The sequence below is a fragment of the Theropithecus gelada genome, chromosome 19 (genome assembly GCF_003255815.1).
Source record: "Theropithecus gelada isolate Dixy chromosome 19, Tgel_1.0, whole genome shotgun sequence".
In the NCBI taxonomy this organism is placed as follows: domain Eukaryota; kingdom Metazoa; phylum Chordata; class Mammalia; order Primates; family Cercopithecidae; genus Theropithecus; species Theropithecus gelada.
Window position 1 is genome coordinate 1,405,145 of NC_037687.1, and position 22,231 is coordinate 1,427,375.

Here is a 22,231-nt window from a genome sequence, read left to right on the forward strand (position 1 = left end):
CAGAGCGAGACTCCGTCTCAAAAAAAAAAAAAAAAAAAAACACAAAACAAACAAAACACAAAAATTAGCCAGACGTGGTGGTGGGCACCAGTAATCCCAGCTACTCAGGAGACTGAGGCAGGAGAATCACTTGCACCCGGGCGGTGGAGGTTCCAGTGAGCCGAGATCACACCACTGCACTCCAGCCTGGGCAACAAGAGTGAAACTGCATCTCAGAAAGAAAAAAAAAAAAATTAAAAATGTTGTTAAATAACATTAAAATAAAAATATTTACATGTTATTTATGAAAACACAAAGTATTATTTTTACCTTGTCATGGTGGCTCATGCCTGTGGAATCCCAGCACTTTGGGAGGCTGAGGCAGGAAGATTGCTTGAGCCCAGGAGTTGGAGGCTGCAGTGAGCCATGATTGCACCACTGCACTCCAGGCCGGATGACAGAGCGAGACTCTCAAAAAAAAAAAAACATATAGAATCTAAGTATATCCCAGATATCATATAGGATATATTCATGCTGTTTTTCGCTTTTTTTTTTTTTTTTTTTTTTGGAGATGGAGTCTTGCTCTCTTGCCAGGCTGGAGTGCAGTGGCACGATCTTGGCTCACCGCAACCTCCGCCTCCCGGGTTCAAGCAGTACTCGTGCCTCAGACTCCCGGATGGCTGGGATTACAGGTGCCTGCCAGCACACCCAGCTAATTTTTGTATTTTTTTTTTTTTTTTTGAGACGGAGTCTCGCTCTGTCGCCCAGGCTGGAGTGCAGTGGCGCGATCTCGGCTCACTGCAAGCTCCGCCTCCCGGGTTCACGCCATTCTCCTGCCTCAGCCTCCCGAGTAGCTGGGACTACAGGCGCCCACAACCGCGCCCGGCTAATTTTTTTGTATTTTTAGTAGAGACGGGGTTTCACCGTGGTCTCGATCTCCTGACCTTGTGATCCGCCCGCCTCGGCCTCCCAAAGTGCTGGGATTACAGGCGTGAGCCACCGCGCCCGGCTAATTTTTGTATTTTTAAAAGAGACAGGGTTTCACCATGTTGGCCAGGATGGTCTCCATCTCCTGACCTCAGGTGATCTGCCCCACAAGGCCTCCCAAAGTGCTGGGATTACAGGCGTGAGCCACTGCCCCCGGCCTACTTTTTTTTTTTTTAACTCCATCTCAAAAAAATAAAAATAAATTTACTTTTAGTCTGTCTCATGCAATCTTTGGGACATATACCAAAAATTACTCTTTCCGAGATCCAAACTTTACCAGGTGGGTTTGCTTTTACCTGCCACATCTGGCCTCCCCACCCTTGGGTGAGCAGGGGAGGGTGGGGGGTGGCCCAGGCTAACCCGCCCTGTGCCCACAGGCAGGTGCTCCGGGATCACAACTGCCTGCAGACGCTGTTGCAGCATCTGACCTCGCACAGCCTGACCATCGTGAGCAACGCATGCGGCACACTCTGGAACCTATCAGCCCGAAGCGCGCGAGACCAGGAGCTGCTGTGGGACCTGGGCGCCGTGGGCATGCTGCGCAATCTGGTGCACTCCAAACACAAGATGATCGCCATGGGCAGCGCCGCTGCCCTGCGCAACCTGCTGGCCCATCGACCTGCCAAGCACCAGGCGGCCGCCACCGCCGTGTCCCCAGGCAGCTGCGTGCCCAGCCTGTACGTGCGCAAGCAGCGGGCGCTGGAGGCCGAGCTGGACGCACGGCACCTGGCGCAGGCGCTGGAGCACCTGGAGAAGCACCGCCCGCCGGCAGCCGAGGCCACCACCAAGAAGCCGCTGCCGCCCCTGCGACACCTGGACGGCCTGGCCCAAGACTATGCTTCCGATTCGGGCTGCTTTGACGACGACGATGCACCGTCATCCCTGGCCGCGGCCGCGGCCACCGGGGAGCCAGCCAGCCCTGCCGCGTTGTCCCTCTTCCTGGGCAGCCCCTTCCTGCAGGGGCAGGCGCTGGCCCGCACCCCGCCCACCCGCCGAGGCGGCAAGGAGGCAGAGAAGGACGCCAGTGGGGAGGCGGCCGTGGCGGCCAAGGCCAAGGCCAAGCTGGCGCTTGCAGTGGCGCGCATCGACCAGCTGGTGGAGGACATCTCCGCCCTGCATACCTCTTCCGACGATAGCTTCAGCCTCAGCTCTGGAGACCCGGGGCAGGAGGCGCCACGGGAGGGCCGCGCCCAGTCCTGCTCCCCATGCCGCGGCCCGGAGGGCGGGCGGCGAGAGGCAGGAAGCCGGGCGCACCCGCTGCTGCGGCTCAAGGCGGCCCACGCCAGCCTCTCCAACGACAGCCTCAACAGTGGCAGTGCCAGCGACGGGTACTGCCCACGCGAACACATGCTGCCCTGCCCGCTGGCCGCACTGGCTTCGCGCCGCGAGGACCCCAGGTGTGGGCAGCCTCGGCCCAGCCGGCTTGACCTTGACCTGCCGGGCAGCCAGGCCGAGCCGCCTGCCCGTGAAGCCACATCCGCCGACGCCCGCGTGCGTACCATCAAGCTGTCACCTACCTACCAGCACGTGCCACTGCTGGAGGGTGCCTCAAGGGCGGGTACGGAGCCCCTCGCGGGGCCTGGAACCTCTCCAGGGGCCCGGAAGCAGGCCTGGCTGCCGGCAGACCACCTGAGCAAAGTTCCTGAGAAGCTAGCAGCCGCCCCGCTGTCCGTGGCCAGCAAGGCACTGCAGAAGCTGGTGGCGCAGGAGGGACCGCTCTCGTTGTCCCGATGCAGCTCCCTTTCCTCACTGTCCTCTGCCGGCCGCCCAGGCCCCAGCGAGGGCGGTGACCTGGATGACACTGACTCCTCTCTGGAGGGGCTGGAGGAGGCGGGCCCCGGCGAGGCTGAGCTGGACAGCGTGTGGCGAGCACCCGGAGCCACCTCGCTGCCCGTAGCCATTCCGGCTCCCCGGCGCAACCGAGGCCGGGGCCTGGGGGTGGAGGACGCCACGCCGTCCAGCTCCTCAGAGAACTACGTGCAGGAGACACCGCTGGTGCTGAGCCGCTGCAGCTCTGTGAGCTCGCTGGGTAGCTTCGAGAGCCCGTCCATTGCCAGCTCCATCCCCAGTGACCCTTGCAGCGGGCAGGGCAGCGGCACCATCAGCCCTAGCGAACTGCCCGACAGCCCCGGGCAGACCATGCCTCCCAGCCGGAGCAAGACGCCACCACTAGCGCCTGCGCCGCAGGGTCCCCCCGAGGCCAGCCAGTTCAGCCTGCAGTGGGAGAGCTACGTGAAGCGCTTCCTGGACATCGCCGACTGCCGAGAGCGCTGCCGGCTACCGTCTGAGCTGGACGCAGGCAGCGTGCGCTTCACCGTGGAGAAGCCGGATGAGAACTTCTCGTGCGCCTCGAGTCTCAGCGCTCTGGCCTTGCACGAGCACTACGTGCAGCAGGACGTGGAGCTGCGGCTGCTGCCCTCGGCTTGCCCAGAGCGCGGCGGGGGCACAGGGGGCGCCGGCCTCCATTTTGCAGGGCACCGGCGACGGGAGGAGGGGCCAGCGCCCACGGGTTCTCACCCCCGCGGTGCCGCGGACCAGGAGTTGGAGCTGCTGCGGGAGTGCCTGGGGGCCGCCGTGCCTGCCAGGCTGCGCAAGGTGGCCTCGGCGCTGGTGCCAGGTCGCCGCGCGCTCCCCGTGCCCGTCTACATGTTGGTGCCCGCCCCTGCCCCGGCCCAGGAGGACGACTCCTGCACTGACTCCGCGGAGGGCACGCCAGTCAACTTCTCCAGCGCCGCCTCCCTCAGCGACGAGACACTGCAGGGACCCCCCAGGGACCAGCCCGGGGGACCAGAGGGCAGGCAAAGACCCACCGGCCGCCCCACCTCTGCCAGGCAGGCCGTGGGGCACCGGCCCAAGGCGGGAGGCGCTGGCCGCAGCGTGGAGCAGGCTCGGGGCACCGGCAAGAACCGAGCAGGGCTGGAGCTGCCCCTGGGCCGGCCCCCGAGCGCCCCCGCAGACAAGGACGACTCGAAGCCTGGCCGGACCCGTGGGGACGGGGCGCTCCAGTCGCTGTGCCTCACAACGCCCACCGAGGAGGCCGTGTACTGCTTCTATGGCAACGACTCGGACGAGGAGCCCCCGGCAGCTGCGCCCACGCCCACCCACCGGCGCACATCGGCCATCCCCCGCGCTCTTACCCGCGAGCGCCTGCAGGGCCGGAAGGAGGCCCCTGCCCCGTCCAAGGCCGCACCATCCGCCCCGCCGCCCACCCGGGCCCAGCCCAGCCTCATTGCTGACGAGACCCCGCCGTGCTACTCCCTGAGCTCCTCCGCCAGCTCCCTCAGCGAGCCCGAGCCCCCGGAGCCGCCCTCCGTCAGTCCACGAGGCCGGGAGCCCGCGGTCACCAAGGACCCGGGCCCGGGAGGCGGACGCGACAGCTCGCCCAGCCCGCGGGCCGCAGAGGAGCTTCTGCAGCGGTGCATCAGCTCGGCCCTGCCCAGGCGCCGGCCCCCCGTGTCCGGCCTGCGGCGCCGCAAGCCCCGAGCCACCCGGCTGGATGAGCGGCCTGCAGAGGGGTCCCGGGAGCACGGCGAGGAGGCAGCGGGCTCGGACCGGGCCTCTGACCTGGACAGCGTGGAGTGGCGCGCCATCCAGGAGGGCGCCAACTCCATCGTCACGTGGCTGCACCAGGCAGCAGCTGCCACGCGCGAGGCCTCGTCCGAGTCCGACTCCATCCTGTCCTTTGTATCCGGGCTGTCAGTGGGGTCTACCCTACAGCCCCCTAAACACAGGAAGGGACGACAGGCGGGGGGCGAAATGGGCAGTGCCCGGCGGCCAGAGAAACGGGGCGCAGCCTCAGCCAAGACCAGCGGGAGCCCCCGTTCCCCTGCAGGCCCGGAGAAGCCACGTGGCACACAGAAGACCACGCCCGGGGTGCCAGCTGTGCTCCGGGGACGAACAGTGATCTATGTGCCCAGTCCGGCACCTCGTGCCCAGCCCAAAGGGATCCCCGGCCCCCGCGCCACACCGCGGAAGGTGGCGCCCCCTTGCCTGGCACAGTCCGCAGCTCCAGCCAAAGTCCCCAGCCCCGGACAGCAGCGGTCGCGGAGCCTACACCGGCCTGGCAAGACCTCGGAGCTGGCGACGCTGAGCCAGCCCCCCAGGAGCGCTACACCGCCCGCCCGCCTCGCCAAGACCCCCTCCTCCAGCTCCTCCCAGACCTCGCCCGCCTCCCAGCCCCTGCCCAGAAAGCGCCCCCTGGTCACCCAGGCTGCAGGGCCCCTGCCTGGCCCCGGGGCCTCCCCAGTGCCCAAGACGCCGGCGCGCACCCTTCTGGCGAAGCAGCACAAGACGCAGAGGTCGCCCGTGCGTATCCCGTTCATGCAGAAGCCGGCCCGGCGGGGGCCGCCCCCGCTGGCTCGGGCAGTCCCGGAGCCGGGCCCCAGGGGCCGGGCGGGGACCGAGGCTGGCCCGGGGGCCCGCGGTGGCCGCCTGGGCCTGGTGCGCGTGGCCTCGGCCCTCTCCAGCGGCAGCGAGTCCTCCGACCGCTCAGGCTTCCGGCGACAGCTGACCTTCATCAAGGAGTCACCGGGCTTGCGGCGCCGCCGCTCCGAGCTATCCTCGGCCGAGTCTGCGGCCTCTGCCCCCCAGGGCACCTCGCCCCGCCGCGGCCGGCCCGCGCTGCCCGCCGTCTTCCTCTGCTCCTCGCGCTGCGAAGAGCTCCGAGCGGCACCCCGGCAGGCCCCGGCCCGGCAGCGGCCCCCCGCCGCCCGACCCGGCCCCGGCGAGCGCCCTGCCCGGCGCACCAGCTCCGAGAGCCCGTCCCGCCTGCCCGTGCGCGCGCCTGCCGCCCGGCCCGAGACGGTGAAGCGCTACGCGTCGCTGCCGCACATCAGCGTGGCCCGCAGACCCGACGGCGCCGTCCCGGCTGCCCCAGCCCCAGCCGACGCCGCGCGCCGCAGCAGCGACGGAGAGCCCCGGTCGCTCCCCAGGGTGGCTGCGCCGGGCACGACGTGGCGGCGCATCCGGGACGAGGACGTGCCCCACATCCTGCGCAGCACGCTGCCCGCCACGGCCCTGCCACTGCGGGGCTCCACGCCCGAGGACGCCCCGGCCGGGCCCCCGCCGCGCAAGACCAGCGACGCCGTGGTCCAGACTGAGGAGGTTGCCGCCCCCAAGACCAACTCCAGCACGTCCCCGAGCCTGGAGAGCAGGGAGCCCCCCGGGGCCCCCGCTGGCGGCCAGCTCTCCCTCCTTGGCAGCGACGTGGACGGGCCTAGCCTCGCCAAGGCTCCCATCTCCGCACCCTTCGTGCACGAGGGCCTGGGGGTCGCCGTGGGGGGCTTCCCCGCCAGCCGGCACGGCTCCCCCAGCCGCTCGGCCCGAGTACCCCCCTTCAACTATGTGCCCAGCCCCATGGTGGTCGCAGCCACCACCGACTCGGCCGCGGAGAAAGCCCCGGCCACCTCCTCCGCCACCCTCCTGGAATAGTGGCCTAGGCCGGCCTTCTGGAACTTTCTCTCCCGGCCTTGCGGCCGGGTCTGGCTGCCCCATGGGCCTGCGCTGTAGATGTTCCCCGTAGGTCGCCCCAGGGCCTCTGCCCACCTGAGCCCCACCACCCTCAGAGCCCCCGCTCAGTGCACTGCGGCCTTGCGCCTCACCGGAAGACCTTGCCTCTGTATCGCGGGGGTCCAGGAGGAAACGGGGCGGCCGCTGGGCCTCAAGTCCCGGCCGTGGAGCGCTGGTAAGGGCGCCCGGGCCCAGCCCTGAGCGCGCGGCCCTTCCCCTGTCGGTAGCCGTTGCCTGACCCCGGGCGAGGGACGCGGCAGCCTTCGGGTCCGGGTCTGGGTCCGCTGCTTCGCAGGGGCAGCGCTGGGGAGGGGACGGCGCCCGCCGCAGGTGGGGCGAGGCTCGCGGAGGGCGGCGCCACGGCGGGCCTGCCAGCTGGGGGCCTCCGCGGCGCGCAGGGGCGAAGCCTGTAATCATGGCAGCCGCGGGTAATTCGCTAATGAGGGCTTTGCAGGGTTTGTTTTCATTCTCAGCCCCAGCTGTGGGAGTGCGAGGTGGGGGTGTGGCCGATCCCCGGCAGGAAGCCCCGCCCCGACGGTGTTCAGGGAACCCGGAGCCCAAGCGCCCGGCGGAGCCCAAAAGGGTGGGGGTGGGAGGGGCAGGGGCCAACGGATCCCCCTGCCTGCTGCACCCCTTGGCGGAAGACTGGAAGGCAGCGGGCTGCGCACGTTGGGACCCTGGTGCAGACGCCGGGCCGGCTGACATTTGGACCCCAGCCCAGAGATGCTGGCTACCAGCTGGGGCGACCCCAAGGGTCGCTGGAGTCAGGATCGGCCCGGCCCAGCCGCGGCAGGCGAGGTCAATGGAAAGAAGACTGAGGGGAGTCCCGGCCGTGAGCCCGAGGCCCTGGGACCTGGAGGCCGCGCTGGCCTCTCCCCACCGGAGCCTGCACGTTGCGGAGACCATCACATGTGGGCGTGGTCAGTGCCCAGGACTGCACTGCTGCTGATCTTGTCCCTTTTCAATTCCCTTCTGGTTCATGATGCATAAAGTGCTAGACCCTAGGACTCCAGAGATAGCACAGCTGGGGCGGGGACAGCGGGGACCCAGCCTTGCCTTCCACTCGGGGCTCTGGGACGAGGCCGGAGGTCCGGGGGCCTTCCGGCAGGCGAACACAGGGCTGGGGAGTACTTAGTGCCAGATGAGGTGAAAGCTGACAGAGGGGCCTGGGGGGCTTGGCTGCCTCATCCCCTGGCCGGGGAAGATGGGAGCTGGGTCTCCTGCGTGGGGTGGGACTCGCAGGGGCCAGGGCTCTGGGACTGGGGCAACGCCTCATCCTGCAGAGAGAGCCGACGACCTCTTTTCTGCAGAATCCCGGCTCGGGCAGGCGCTGCCTTCACACACGAATCTGCCCAGGCCGAGGGCACACACTCACTGCCCAAGGTGCCTTCTCTGGGAGGAGGGAAGCGGGGTTTGAGGGTTGGGTGGGTGGAGCTCAGAAGGAAACCCCAGCCCCATCACGGATACCACCATCCCTTGCATCCTGTCCCCAGCATGTGCAAGGCCAGCCTTTCTGGCAGAAGGCGCTGTCCTCAACTCAGGGTCACTGTGAGAGAAGCTGACCCCAGCCCCCACCCCCAGTTAACGCTGCTGCTTCTCTGAATGCATGTCATGTTGCACCCCATGCTCTGGGCCCGCGCCCTGCAGGATGAGGAGCTCCGGGGAGGAATCCTCCCTCCTAGGACCTCGCAGCCAGGCGAGGCTGTCAGGTTGTTTTGGGGGAAGAGGGGGTCACGGGTGGCTGAGCAGAGAGCAGGGAGAATGCAGGCTGAGTGGGGCGACCTCCTGCCTGCCAGGAGCCCCCTTTCAGGACCCAGCGGGGATCTCACACTGGCTGTCCCCATCCATGGCCTGAGGGGGAGCCTGGGGTGTCTTCCGGGGCTTTTGGACTTGGGGATGCCAAACACGTGCTCACCCTCATGCTCGCCCTGGCCAGCTGCACCTCTAATCGTCAAGGGGTAGGACGCAGACAGCCACTGGGTCGCCGGTGACAGGGCCAGGGTTGTGCAAGGAGGTGCAGCACTGCCTTCCACACACGGTAAGTCTCTGGGCGGTGCTCTCCAGGCTCCCTGCCTCTGTTTCCCCATGTGGGCCGTGGGGAACTCCCAGAGCTACCTCTGGGGGGAGCATGGTGGCAGCGATGATGGGGAGACACCTGGTGCTGCTCATAGAACTTGGGTCTGGCCGGCCCCTGCCCGTGCCGCCTTGCCCAGCAGCAGGGAGTGCAACCTGGCCACTGGCCCTGCCCGCCACCCTGAGTCCTGAGCTCACTTTCGCCTTCTCCACCCCCTGCCGCGGGGGCTACAGCCACACCTCACTGCCCAGTCCAGCTGTCTCCAGGAGGGGACAGGCAGTTGGTGGCCTCTGGACAATTGACTCAAGGTATGCCCACCGCGGCCCCTGCCTGGCCACCGGCCTCTCTGCACCAGGGTGACAAGGGGTCGTCTGCCCCGACACTCCAGGGCCAGAGTCCTAAGGAACTGAGGGTCTGAGGACGCAGGGAGGGTGGCAGTGTCCTGAGGCTGATGGACGGTGACCGCCACTGGCCCCCAACACCACCACACGTGGGTGCTGAACTCGGGCTGCTGTGCCCACCGGCGTGGTCCTCCCGAGCTCTGACAGCATTACCTCATCCCGCCCCATCTGTTGCCCCGGTCCAGCCTCGATGACGCACGCCTGCTCTATCTCGGATTCCCCTAGCTGCCACCCCACGTTTCTGTACCGGGTCTCTGAGTGTTAAACGAATGTGTAAATAGTAACAGCCTGTCCTCCTCTAAATGTAAAGCCATCTGTCCAGCGTAAGGACACCATCAGCTGTCCGACTCCCGCGCACATTTAATAAACTGAGCTGTTGAATTGCCTGCCGCCATCCCCGTTCCTCAAATGGGCTGCGGGCGGGGCGGGTTCATCGCCATCTATGTGCTGCGGCAGATTTGCTGAGGAGACCGCCCAGGTTAGACCCCTGGAAGCAGAGCCAGAAAGCAGACACTGGGGGCACCCCACCCAGATGGGCAGGGGGGACACTGGGTGAGGCCAGGAGTCTCCCCCTGGTCCCAAGGGAGGGCGGACTCCAGGGGGTCCAACCTGGGTGTTGGTACCTGGGCCAGTTATTATGGCAGGCCCCAGTGTGGGGCAGGAGGCATCCATGAGCAATTAGGAGCTGGGACAGCCCCACGTCCAAGTCACTTCAGGGAGCACAGCCCTGGCCCAGCGCGGGGAGAGGAAAGCTTTGATTGCAAGCAGCAGAGAAGTGCAGGGCGGCAAGGGATGGCAGGAGCTGCCCCTCCCCACCTTCCACCCTGAGATCCTGCCGGGACACCCCTCGGCCAGGTGAGCGGCCTCAGAAGAGTGACCAGTGAGAAGTCCCCAGGGCCCAGGCCGGCTAGCCAAGTCCCTGTTTCCGGATGAGGCGCCTCCCGGGCTGTGTGTGGCAGGCCCCCTTTCTTCAGGGAATAAGAAACATCTTCCACATTCCAGAAACAAAGCTGGCTGTGGGTCTGGAGAGAGGGGGAGGCAGCCCCAGGTCTCTGAGTCAGGCAGACAGTCCCTGTATGCCGCGCTGGGCAGGACTGAGCAGGGTGCCCAGGGTCGCCAGTGCTCATCCCTCCCCAGCTTCCAGAGCCCTGGGAAGGGGCCACTCACAGAGGCACCAATCGGAAAGCCAGACACACACGAAGGGGTTTATGTTCGGGGCCCAGCCTCTGGGCCGCCTGGCCCAGGTTTCCACTCGAGTGGGCATCTAGGATGAAAAGCCCTTCGCAAGTCCCTCCGCCGCCCTAATGCCCCTTCCCTCGGGGCCACAACCGCAGGGAATCAGGCCCAGGACCTGCTCCGGCCAGAGGGTGGCTGTGAGGCCCAGGACACCCTGGGCTCCGGGCTGGTGACTCACAGCAGTCCTCCAGCAACGGCAGTGGCTGGGAGACACCCGTGCCGTGGAGCTGGGCCCAGCCTGGCCGGGTCTCAGGGCTGCTTGAGTGACCCCAGCAGCCCAGGGTCGTTGTGAAGATCAACGTGGCTCGTGGGAGGAGCCCAGAGCCCGGAAGGAAGTGGGGTCAGCGGCTCGTGCTGGCCCCCAGGCTGCTCTGACATCGGGTGGGCACTCGCTGGATAGAATCACAGTTAACACCTCGATCCCGACACCTGGACTCAGAAGTGGGCGGGCGAGTGCCTGCCCCCGGGAGGAAGGAGGTGGCGCCTGCTCCCAGGGGCCCCACCACAGAGCATGGCCACCGTGAGCCGAGGACAGAATCGCAGCAGAGCAGTAAGGTCCTTATCCTCTTCCAAACCCCAGTGGGCCCTCAGGTCATGCAGGACAGAGCCAGCTGGGTGGGTCCCACCAACTTGGCATGAATGGGACGACGGATGAACCGCAGCCCCAGCGTCAGGAGGGGTGCCTGTGTCAGACACCTACGCAGGCTGGGACCCCATGAATGCGTCTGGTGCCAAGGGACCCCTAGGGAAAGCCCAGGCGCAGGCCACCTCGTGCGCTGCCCAGGCCTGCGGACCTCAAGAGGTCAGCCTGAGGAGGCAGCCTCCGCCGCCGGTAGTGCTGCCTGCTTCATCTGGGCCACCTCCCGCTCCAGGTCCTCGCCAGCTCGCCGCAGGAGCTCACACCTCTGCCTCAGCGCGTCGCCCGCTTGCTGCAGCCGCTGGTTGGCAGCCACGTAGGCCCGGCTCTGCTGGTAGAGCTGCTCTCCTGGGGCCTCTGCATCCTCCATCATCCTGAAGGGAACTGGGGGGTCTGGGATAGAACACAGCAGCATCACTGCCTGCTGACCAGGGAACGCCGGAGGGCATCCTCCTGGGCACACCTCACTACCGCCCCCAAAGGGCAGGGTTCCCTGCAGTCCCGGTGCGAGCTGCCGGCCGGGGTCTTTTTAAGATGACGAAAGCGGCCAGGTGTGGTGGCTCAAGCCTGTAATCCCAGCACTTTGCGAGGCTGAGGCGGGAGGAACACTTGAGCCCAGGAGTTAGAGACCAGCCTGGACAACACAGTGAGACCCCCATCTCTCCCAAAAAATACAAAAATTAGCTGGGCATGGTAGCATGCACCTATAGTCCTTACTTCTCCAGAGGCAGAAGTGGGAGGACTGCTTGAGCCTGGGAGGCCGCGGACACAGTAAGCTATGATCGCGCCATGGCACTCCAGCCTGGGTGACAGGGTCTCATTAGATCCTGTCTCATTAAATAAATAAATAAATAAATATCAAATAATGGAGGCTTCCTGGCCCATCAGCTGGGAGAGGCACAGTGGCTGGGTGGCAAGAAGGGCTTCCAGCTCTAGGCTACCCACCTTAGCAAAGCGTGTGACCAGAGGGATGGGGTCAGAGAAAGAGCTGAGCCTGGCCAGCAGTGGCCCTCCTGGGGTTGGGGCTTCCATTCCTGCAACAGCTGTGGCACCCCCCCGGATGGGCTCCACTGAGCCGGCCTGGCTCTCATTCCTGCTCTCACTGAAAGCCAGAGACGCAACAAGCCCGCCACCGGAGACCTCTCCAGGGGCCGTGCGACCTCATGGAGCCCACGCTTAGTGAGGCGGGGCGGCAAGGGTGAGAGGTGGGCACTCACGTCCTGGTGACTCTCGCATACGGCGGAAACCATGTAAGGCTCCCTGGCCCCCAAAGTATGCAAGCCCAGTGCAGCACAGACTTCAAGGTCACTCAGAGAAGCGTCAGGGTCTCCTCGGCTCTGGCCTGCCCCTCGGCAGTGTGGTCTCGCAATGACGAAGGCTGCATGTGCCACACAAGCCTGGGCTGATCAAATCACCGGTCACCTCCTGCTTTAGCAACAGGGTGGGAAAGGCCGGGCAGTGCCTGGATGAAGGCAGGCCAGCACAGGAGGCCCCTCTACCTTCTATGAGCCCCCTGCCCCCAGCACAGCGTGCCTCAGTTTCCCCACACTCAACGGCCATGGACCTGAGCCCATGATGCTGAAACCATGGCCCCAGCGCCCTCAGATGACGCAACTGCATGCTGGGAATAAACACAACTCAGGCACCTTGACTGGTACCGGCCAACAGAACCTTCCAGATGATGCGCACACCTTCCACCGATGCTGGTCCACACCAGCCACCAGCCATGAGAGGCTCCTGGGCACTTAAAATATGCCTAAATGGAAAAAGCCACTCGATTTTTCTTTGCTTTTTTCTTTTTCAGAGACAGGGTCTCGCTGTCACTCAGGCTGGAGCCTCCAACTCCTGGGCAGAAGCAATCCTCCTGCCTCAGCCTCCTGAGTAGCTAAGACCACAGGTGCACGCCACCACACCCAGTTAATTTGTGTATTTTTGGTAGAGATGGGTTTCACTATGTTGTCCAGGCTGGTCTTGAACTCCTGGCCTCAAGTCATCCTCTTGCCTCAGCCTCCCAAAGTGCTGGGATTACAGGCATGTGCCACTGCACCTGGCCCCAGAATTTGCTAATATTACTTTTTTTAAATGTTCCCATAAAAATTCAGTTTCTGTCATTCCACATGACTCATTTTCTTTTCTTTTTTTTTGAGACTGAGTCTTGCTCTGCTGCCCAGGCTGGAGTACAGCGGCACAATCTCAGCTCACTGCAACCTCCGCCTCCCGGGTTCAAGCGAATTCTCCTGCCTCAGCCTCTTGAGTAGCAGGGATTACAGGCATGCGCTATCATGCCTGGCTAATTTTTTTGTATTTTTAGTAGAGATGGGGTTTCACCATGTTGGCCAGGGTGGCCTTGAACTCCTGACCTCAAATGATCCACCCACCTCAGCCACCCAAAGTGCTGGGATTACAGGTCCACTCAAAGTGCTGGGATTACAGGTGTGAGCCACCGAACCTGGCTGATTCATTTTCATTTAACGTCAGTGCCGGCACCACCCCTCTACGCCTGCCCGTCTAGAACAGCCTGGGGCGGGCATTCTTGTTTCTTTTGTTCACTTGTGCATTAGCAGTGCTCTGAGCCCAGAGCTCGGCACAAAGGAAGTGCCCAAGAAAAGACTTGTTGAATGAATGAATGAGCCTCATCGAGATAACACAAAATTCGCCCAACTGCACTGCCGAACCCCTTGGTCTCTGACTAGCTTCCACCTCGTAAATCAGGAGTGGACAAGCTTTCCTGCCAAAAGCTAGAGTCTCTGCTCCCACTACTCAACTCTGCCCTTCTAGTGTGAAAGCAGCGACTAACCATATGTCAATCATTTGGCTGTGTGCCGTAAACCTTTACTTATCAACACTGAAATCTGAATTTCATACCTCTTTCAGGTGTCAGATACATTTTTTCACCCACCCCAATTTAAAAATGTGAAGTCCATTCATAGCTCCCAGGCCTTAGAAAAACAGCCAAGGGCAGGGTTTGGCGAGCCCTAGTTTACCACCCCTGTTTTACTTTATTTATTTATTGATATTTATTTATTTATTATTATTATTAGTTTTGAGACGGAGTCTCACTGTGGTCCAGGCTGGAGTGCAGTGGTATGATCTCAGCTCACTGCAACCTCCGCCTCCCAGGTTCAAGTGATTCTCCTGCCTCAGCCTCCTGAGTGGCTGGGATTACAGGCCCACACCACCACACCCAGCTAATTTTTGTATTTTTAGTGGAGAGGAGGTTCCACCATGTTTGCCAGGCTGGTGTCGAACCTCTGACCTCAAGTGATCCACCCGCCTTGGCCTCCCAAAGTGCTGGGATTACAGGCATGAGCCACCGTGCCAGCCACTTATTTATTTTTGAGACAGAGTCTGGCTGTGTTGCCCAGGCTGGATCCTCCCACTTTAGCCTCCAAGAAGCTGAGGCTACAAGTGTCCACCACTACACTCAGTAATTTTTTTTTTTTTTTTTGAGACGGAGTCTCCCAGGGTCGCCTGGGCTGGAGTGCAGCAAAGCGATCTCGGCTCACTGCAAACTCTGCCTCCCGGGTTCAAGCGATTCTCCTGCCTCAGCCTCCCCAGTAGCTGGGATTACAGGCGCCTGCCACTATGCCCAGCTAACATTTTTTTTTTCTTTTTTTGCATTTTTAGCAGAGACGGGGTTTCACCATGTTGGCCAGGCTGGTCTCGAACTCCTGGGCTCAAGCGATCCTCCCACCTCGTCCTCCGAAAGTGCTGGGCTTACAGGCCTGAACCACAGCGCCCGGCCTCCTCCCCTGCCTGAAGAACCCTCTGAAAATCGGTCCCACTCTACAGAGGCGGAGAGGGAGGCTCGGAGAGGACATGGATCGTGCCCACGTTACTGGGATTCCCAGGGCGTGGGGTCAGGAGTTAGGGAGTCAGGAGTTAGTTAGGTGCTTCTCTCCCGTCCCCCTTGCTGCCGGGGTCTCAGGTCCGCCTTTCCCCGGGACAGGTCTCCTCCTACCTTCCGGGGCCAGGGTGGTGAACACTGGGTCCTCTGCCGGCGCCCCTCGCACATCCTCCAGGATCTGCTCCACCGTGGGGGGCGCTGGGCGGGTGGGCAGCAGCACGCGCTTCTTGGTCTTGGAGCCCATCTCTGCAGGAGGGGAAGGGAGCGCTGACCCGGGCGTCCACCTCTCCGCCTTTGCCCGGGCCGCTCCTCCCGCCCCGCGAACTCGTACGCACCCGTCGCGGCCCCGCTCCCAAGGAAGCCCGCCCTGTCCCGCCCCTCTGGGTTCTCGCCGGGCCCTGACCCTCCCTCCGCCCAACAACATGGTGGCCAAGGCTTCAGGGTCTGGTTCAACCTTTGCCTCAGTTTCCCCGCGGTAACCCCAGTCGCCACCCTCTCCCCACCTACCTGGGCTCGGAACCCGAGCCCCGAGTGTCGGCGATGCAGCCACCTCCGCTTCCGGCCGGAGCACCGCCCCGTCCCCGATCACGACACACGCGCTTCCGGCCTCCTCTTGCGCCGGCCCGCAGCTCATCGCGGGGCTCCGCGCCTTCTTAAAGGGACCGTGCCCTTGAGAATCGGATCTCAGCCTTTCAGTCGAACCCGAGCCTGGACGCACTAGGACGAGAGCGAGTTCGAGTCTAGGCTCCACTGGCTGGGTAGAAAAGCATCCGAGGCTCGTCTTTCTGAAAAGCGGGACACGCCACCCAGGGGACATGCCACCCACGTGGCTGTCGGGAGCACAAAGTCGCTGGCCACCTAAGGGGACCTGGTGGTGCACCAGCACTCGGTGATGTTGGCTGCAGGAATCTCACCTAGGTTGCCAGGACGCAGAGGGGCCGCCACGGCGCCTCCACTTCCAGCCAAAGCGGGTCCTCCCGCCTCGGGGGCGGTACTGGAGGTCACCTTTTCCCCTCCGCTGATGCCTGGGAAGGCAGGAAGAGCAGAGCGCCCTTTTCCTGTCTCAAGAGCTTTATTGAGATGCAGTTTACATACCACAAAGTTCGCCTGTTTATTTCGTTTTGTTTTGTTTTTTTAAAGATGGAGTCTCCCTGTGTCGCCCAGGCTGGAGCGCAGTGGCGGGATCTCAGCTCACTGCAACCTCCGCCTCCCGAGTTCAAGCAATTCTCCTGCCTCAGCCTCCCGAGTAGCTGGGACTACAGGCGCCCGCCACCACGCCCGGCTAGTTTTTTTTCTTGTATTTTAGTAGAGACGGGGTTTCACTGTATTGCCCAGGCTGGTGTCAAACTCCTGAGCTCAGGCAATCCGCGTGCCTCGTCTCCCAAAGTGCTGGGATTCCAGGCGTGAGCCACCGCGCCCGGCCTAATTCGCCTGCTTGAACTGTAAGTTCAGCCTGGAAGCGGCGGCTATGCCTGGAATCCCAGCACTTTGGGAGGCTGAGGCGGGCAGATCACTGGAGGCCAGTTTGAGACCAGCCTGGCCAACATGGTGAAACTCCGTCTCTACTAAAAATACAAAAATTAGGCTGGGTGCGGCGGCTCATGCCTGTAATCCCAGCACTTTGGGAGGCTGAGGCAGGAGGATCATGAGATCAGGAGATCGCGACCATCCTGGCTAACACGGTGAAACTCCGTCTCTACTACTAATAGAAAAAAAAAAAAAAGAAACATTAGCCGGGTGTGGTGGTGGTCGCCTGTAGTCCCAGCTACTCCGTGGGCTGAGGCAGGAGAATGGCGTGAACCAGGAAAGCAGACGTGCAGCCAAGATCGGGCCACTGCACTCCAGCATGGGCGACAGAGCAAGACTCCATCTCAAAAAAATAAACGAATAAGAAAAAATAAATAAAGTGTAAGCTCAATGGTTTAGGGTTTTGTTTTGTTTTTTTGTTTTTGACGGAGTCTTGCTCTGTTGCCAGGCTGGAGTGCCGTGGTGTGATCTCAGCTCACTGCAACCTCCGCCTCCCAGGTTCAAAAGATTCTCCTGCCTCAGCCTCCCGAGTAGCTGGGACTACAGGGGTGCATCACCACACCCCGCTAATTTTTGTGTTTTTAGTAGAGACGGGGTTTCACCATGTTGGCCAGGATGGTCTCGATCTCTTGACCTCGTGATCCGCCTGCCTCAGCCTCCCAAAGTGCTGGGATCACAGGCGTGAGCCACTGCACCTGGTGGTTTTTTGTGTAGAGTTGTGCAACCATTACCCCTAATTTCTGAGCCTCCATCAGCCATCACTCCCCATCTCCTCTCTTCCCAGCCCCTGGCACCCACGCATCCCTTTCCCATCTCTGTGGATTGGCCTGTCCTGGACATTTCATAGAAATGGGGTCACACTGAGGCAGGTAGGGGGAGGGGGATTGATTAAGCTCAGAAATTTGAGACCAGCCTGGGCAACAAAGTGAGACTTCATCTATATAATTTAAGATAAATTAAAATAAAAGACTGGGCGCGGTGGTTCACACCTGTAATCTCAGTACTTTGGGAAGCCAAGGTGGGCGGATCATCTAAGGTCGGGAGTTTGAGACCAGCCTGACCAACATAGAGAAACGCCATCTCTACTAAAAATACAAAATTAGCCTGGCATGGTGGTGCATGCCTGTAATCCTAGCTACTCGGGAGGCTGAGGCAGGAGAATCGCTTGAACTGAGAGGCAGAGGTTGCGGTGAGCCAAGATCGTGCCATTGTACTCCAGCGTGGACAACAAGAGCGAAACTCCATCTGAAAATAAAAAATAAAATAAATTAAAATTAAAATGTTCTCAGAATAGCAGTGGCTCCCACAGACAGGGCTTACTTAACTAGTTTGATATCAAAGAAATTGTTGAGAGAAAAGGAAGGAAGGCAGGGAGGGAGAAAGAGAAAGACAAGAAGGAAGGAAGGAGAAGAAAAGGGAAGGAAGGAAGGAAAGAGAGAGAAAAAAAGAAAAGTAAAAGGAAAGAAAAAGGAAAGAAGGAAGGAGAAGAAAGGAAGGAAGAAAAAGGAGAGAGAAAGGAAAGAAAGGAAAGGAAGGAAAGAGAAAGAAGAATGGAAGGAAGGAGAGAGAAAGAAAAAAAAGAAAAAGGAGGAAAGAAAGAAAGAGAAAGGGAAAGAAAGGAAGGAAGGAAGGAGAAGGAAGGGAGGAAGGAAGGAAAGAAGGAAGGAGAAGAAAGGAAGGAAGGGAGAAAAGAAAGAGAAAGAAAAAGGAAAGAAAGGAAAGAGAAGGAAGGAAGAATGGAAGGAAGGAGAGAGAGAAAGAAAAAGAAAGAAAATAAAAGGAAGAAAGGAAAGAAAGAAAAAGAGAAAGGGAAAGAAAGGAAAGGAAGAAAGGAAAGAAGGGAAGGAAGTAAGGAAGGAAAGAGAAGGAAGGAAGGAAAGAAGGAAGGAAGGGAGGGAAGGAGGGAGGAAAGGGCCAGGCGCGGTGGTTAATGCCTGTAATCCCAGAACTTTGGGAGGCCAAGGAGGGAAGATTGCTTGAGGCCAGGGTTCAAGGCTGCAGTGAGCTACAATCGCGTCACTGTACTCTAGCCTGGTCAACGTACAGAGACCCTGTCTCAAAACAAACAAACAACAACAACAACAAAAAGGAACCATGGCGGGAGAGGATTCTTGGCCATGGTGAGCCATTTTCTGGGGTTAGACATTACTGCTGACACCCGGCCGCTCCCTGCTGCCCCCACTGCCTGGGGTCCCTGTGGCCTCAGGCCCACCCTGCTTCAGAGGAGGCCACAGACTGAACACCTTCTAGCAACCTTTATTTGCAAACTCTGAGGTTGGACGCGGTGCCCGAGACGGACAGTGTCACGTTTCTCTCCCCCAACTTCCCCCTGGCTTCTGGGGTGCTCCAGCCTCTCCCCCCAGCCCACTCCCACCCAAACCCAAAATGCATAGGAGACTTCTCTCTCTCTCTTCCCCCCAGGCTGCGGGGTTCCACGGGGCCCACGCCTGGCAGGCCGGGCGTCGGGGGCTGGTGCTGGCTCCTCTGGGCCAGCCTGGGGAGGCAGCAGGGCAACAGTGCCTGTCAGGGACCCAGGCGGGGGCAAGGTCAGTTTCTGAGCTGACAACTTCGGGTTCCAGCTGGCAGCCGGACCTGGGGTTTGGTGGGCACGGCCCTGGCACAGGAGAGCCAGGTCTATGGTGGGAGGTCCATGGACATGCTGCAGAGGACAGGGCCTTGGAGGGTCATGGCCAGGAGGCCCAGCACCATGGCTAAGGCTGGGCAGCGGTGCTGGGGGCAGGCGGCAGCTCTAAGCCGGGGGCTGCTGTCAGGGGTGGTGGGTCCCACGCAGGAGCCCTGCTGCTGGTCCAGTGTAGAGGATGGGGGACAGGAGGTGCAGTCCTTCAGGGAGCCGCCACGGCAGGTGTAGCAGGAGGAGTGGCAGCTGGAGCAGACCCTCAGTGCGAGCGCCACCGTGTGCCCAGGCCTGGCAGTCACCAGCCTTGTGTGGTTGAAGAACCGCGGGGGGCAGTAGGCCAGGCAGAGCCGTCCCAGGATGTAGGCGGGGCCGTCACATACTGCTCAGGGACACGGATGCAAAGACCCGTGAGCTCACCACCCGCGGCCTGTTGCCCGCCACCTGCCCGCCCGGGGCCACATGCACGCTGCCCACGGTGGCCACCGCCACCTCCCAGCAGTGGGCCCTGCAGCACCGGCACTCACCCTGGCACAGCCCCTCAGTGTCCCGCTGCACACACGCGCTGCTGGTCACCTGGGGGCCTGTAGGCCGCGCTGTCATGTCCTCGGCTGTCCCATAGAGCAGCAGCGTGTAGCGGTACAACATCCCTGGGCAGGGGTCGCGGGTGGGCACAGGAGGAGGAGGAGGCTCTTGGCGGCCTGGTCCTGGTAGTCCCTGGGCTCCCTCTCCTGCAGCTCCCACCCGGGGCCCCAGACTGGTCCACATGTCTCAGGGAATTGCACGCCTACTGTGCACCTGTCACTGGACACTGAAATCTCCCGGGTGACGACACACCTACTGTGCATCTGTCACTGCACACCTACTGTGTGCCTGTCACTGCATACCATCTCCCGGGTGACTGCACGCCTACTGTGTGCGTGTTCTCTTGGAGAAGGCCACTGGGAACCCCTTGTGCAGTGGGGTCACCAAGGCTAACTCCGGAGCCCCTGGGGGGAGGTTGGCCAAGCCCCGCCCACCACGGTCCTGCCCCGCCCACCACAGCCCCGCCCCGCCCTCACCCGTGTTGAAATAGTAGCCCTTGTTCTCCAGGCCCAGGGTCCACACGCCTTGTGGGTTCTCATCCCAGAAGTGCGTGGACATGAAGACCCAGTTGTTGTAGCCTTCAGTGCTGACATCCAAGGGTCTGCGACAGAAGGGCGGGTGGGGGTGGGGGTGTCAAGAGGGATGGCTTTGTGAAGCCCGCAGAGCCCCACCAAGTGTCTGATCGCACGTGCTGGTGGCGGGGCGTCCTCTGGGTGTGGGTGGGGGCGTGACTCGGGGTTCCCATCCACTAGGCTGCCGTGTGACTCCTGTGGGCCTGGCCCCTCGCCGTGAGGACACTCCCGGTAGATGGCAGCGTTTACCCACAGGGCGTGAGGCCGCCCCTCCCCTCTGCGGGCCGCTCACCGTATGGCCACGAGTGTGGAGCGCGTGCCCATGGGGCTGGTGAGTGAGATCTCCAGGTCTCCGCGCCGGCTGTAGGACAGCGTCAGCTGCGCCTGCACGTGCTCCAGCGAGCGGATGGAGTTGCGGCGGCCGGCGCAGGCCGACACGTTTTTCCTGATGTAGATCAGCGGCAGGATGGGGCTGGGGGGGTCGAGGGGTGAGGACCCTCCTGCGGCCTGCTGGGGGGTGGGGGGGCGGCCAGCAGGCGAGGTCGGGGCTCAGAGGTCACGGGGTCCAGCCCTCGTTTTACAGATGGGTAAACTGAGGCCTCAGGCCTGTCCCCCACACCCCCAGCGGTGATAGCGGAGGGGCACGCAGGGGTCTCACGTGGGGCGGTTCTGGACCCGGACGGCACACTTCCTCTGCGGCTGGGTGGGCAGCCAGGTGCGGGCGGTGTCCACCAGCAGCCCGGCGTCCAGCAGCCCGTAGCCGTAGTGATGGCTCACTGCGCGGAAGAGCGGCTGTCATTCGCCCTGTGGGCCCGGGGTCTCCGCCCCCGCCCCCGCCCGGCCCCGCCGCACCTTGGCGCCCTACGCCGTTGGTCCTCCAGTCCTCGGCCTGCAGGTGCGCCGGCTTGGACGCGCGGACCACCAGATGCTGCATATCTCTCCACGTCAGGAACGGGCTGCAGGGGGCGGGGGCGGGTGAGCCTGGGGCTGCGCCTGGGGCGAGGGCGGTGGGCGGGGCCCCGCAATCACCTACTTGGCCTCCAGCGCTAGCGCGATCATGCCGGCCGCCAGTGGGGCTGAGGCCGAGGTGCCCGTGTGCTGGTCCGTGCACTGGTGATGCAGGTCCGTGGTGACCTGAGGGCAGAGGGGGGGCGGGACTCGGGGGACCGTGCACAGTGAGAATACAGCCCTTCTTCAAAAAGTACCAAGGACTGGGCGGGGTGGCTCAGGCCTGTCATCAAGCTACTGGGCGCGGTGGCTCAGGCCTGTCATCCCAGCACTTTGGGAGGCCGAGGTGGGTGGATCACCGGAGGTCAGGAGTTCGAGACCACCCTGGTCAACATGGTGAAACCTTGTCTCTACTAAAAATACAAAAAAATTACCCGGGCATGGTGGCAGGCGCCTGTAATCCCAGCTACTTGGGAGGCTGAGGCAGGAGAATCACTTGAACCTAGGAGGCGGAGGTTGCAGTGAGTCAAGATCACACCATTGCACTCCAGCCTGGGCAACACGGCAAGACTCCATCTCAAAAAAATAAAAAATAGTACCAAGAACTGAGGTCAAAAAGTACTAAGGACTGGCCACACAGTGGCTCACACCTGTAGTCCCAACACTTTGGGAGACTGAGGCGGGCAGATTGTTTGAGCTCAGGAGTTTGAGACCAGCTTGTGGCAACATGGTGAAACCCCGTCTCCACAGGAAAAATACAAGAATTAGCTGGGTGTGGTGGTGTGCACCTGTAATCCCACCAACTCAGGAGGCTGAGGTAGGGGGATCGCTTGAGCCTGGGAGGTGGAGGTTACAGTGAGCTAAGATTGCACCACTGCACTCCACCCTGGGTGACAGAGTGAGACTCTGTCTCAAAAAAGTTAAACCAAAAAAAAAAAAAAAAAAAGGTTCCAAGGACTGAGTTTAGAAAGAAGTAACAAGGGCCGGGCGCGGTGGCTCAAGCCTGTAATCCCAGCACTTTGGGAGGCCGAGACGGGCGGATCACGAGGTCAGGAGATAAAGACCATCCTGGCTAACACGGTGAAACCCCATCCCTACTAAAAAATACAAAAAAAACTAGCCGGGCGAGGTGGCGGGCGCCTGTAGTCCCAGCTACTCGGGAGGCTGAGGCAGGAGAATGGCGTAAACCCGGGAGGCGGAGCTTGCAGTGAGCTGAGATCCGGCCACTGCACTCCAGCCTGGGCGACAGAGCCAGACTCCCTCTCAAAAAAAAAAAAAAAAAAAAAAAAAAAAAA

The 22,231-nt window shown here is 62.0% G+C and overlaps 3 protein-coding genes across 5 annotated transcripts in view; 1 reads left to right on the forward strand and 2 right to left on the reverse strand.

Moving 5' to 3' along the window:
- The window catches only part of APC2 (APC2, WNT signaling pathway regulator), a 20,810-nt gene extending 14,343 nt beyond the window's left edge, over positions 1-6,467 (forward strand). The window contains exon 15 of the mRNA XM_025367600.1: positions 1,344-6,467. Within this exon, the coding sequence (XP_025223385.1) occupies positions 1,344-6,396 (5,053 nt within the window). The 3' untranslated portion in view covers positions 6,397-6,467. The remainder of the gene's footprint in view (positions 1-1,343) is intronic.
- Positions 6,468-10,134: 3,667 nt separating this feature from the next.
- On the reverse strand, positions 10,135-15,555 carry C19H19orf25 (chromosome 19 C19orf25 homolog). Of its 3 annotated transcripts, none has more exons than XM_025367601.1 (3): positions 15,177-15,555; positions 14,784-14,915; positions 10,135-11,215 (listed from the first exon to the last, which is right to left on the reverse strand). In XM_025367601.1, exons 1-3 carry the CDS (start codon positions 15,484-15,486, stop codon positions 10,989-10,991), a joined length of 669 nt encoding a protein of 222 aa, XP_025223386.1. In that variant the 5' UTR covers positions 15,487-15,555; the 3' UTR covers positions 10,135-10,988. The 3 variants fall into 3 exon arrangements, with proteins under 3 accessions (XP_025223386.1, XP_025223387.1, XP_025223388.1); XM_025367602.1 differs by having other exon boundaries at positions 15,124-15,193; XM_025367603.1 differs by having other exon boundaries at positions 15,150-15,187.
- Positions 15,556-18,436: 2,881 nt separating this feature from the next.
- PCSK4 (proprotein convertase subtilisin/kexin type 4) overlaps positions 18,437-22,231 on the reverse strand; it is a 10,871-nt gene continuing 7,076 nt past the window's right edge. The window contains exons 9-15 of the mRNA XM_025367810.1: positions 21,022-21,122; positions 20,841-20,944; positions 20,647-20,764; positions 20,281-20,460; positions 19,893-20,017; positions 19,359-19,481; positions 18,437-19,213 (exon numbers count right to left, since the gene is read on the reverse strand). Coding sequence (XP_025223595.1) covers positions 18,831-19,213; positions 19,359-19,481; positions 19,893-20,017; positions 20,281-20,460; positions 20,647-20,764; positions 20,841-20,944; positions 21,022-21,122 — 1,134 coding nt within the window. The 3' untranslated portion in view covers positions 18,437-18,830. The remainder of the gene's footprint in view (positions 19,214-19,358; positions 19,482-19,892; positions 20,018-20,280; positions 20,461-20,646; positions 20,765-20,840; positions 20,945-21,021; positions 21,123-22,231) is intronic.

Bases quoted from the DNA above. Each gene is read 5' to 3' on its own strand.
- C19H19orf25 (XM_025367601.1), bottom strand. From the start codon at position 15,486: ATGTCCCCTGGGTGGCGTGTCCCGCTTTTCAGAAAGACGAGCCTCGGA. The intron at 14,916-15,176 runs GTAGGTGGGGAG...CCCCTCCTGCAG, and splicing joins GGCTCGGGTTCCGAGCCCAG to AGATGGGCTCCAAGACCAAG. The intron at 11,216-14,783 runs GTAGGAGGAGAC...GTTCTATCCCAG, and splicing joins CACCACCCTGGCCCCGGAAG to ACCCCCCAGTTCCCTTCAGG.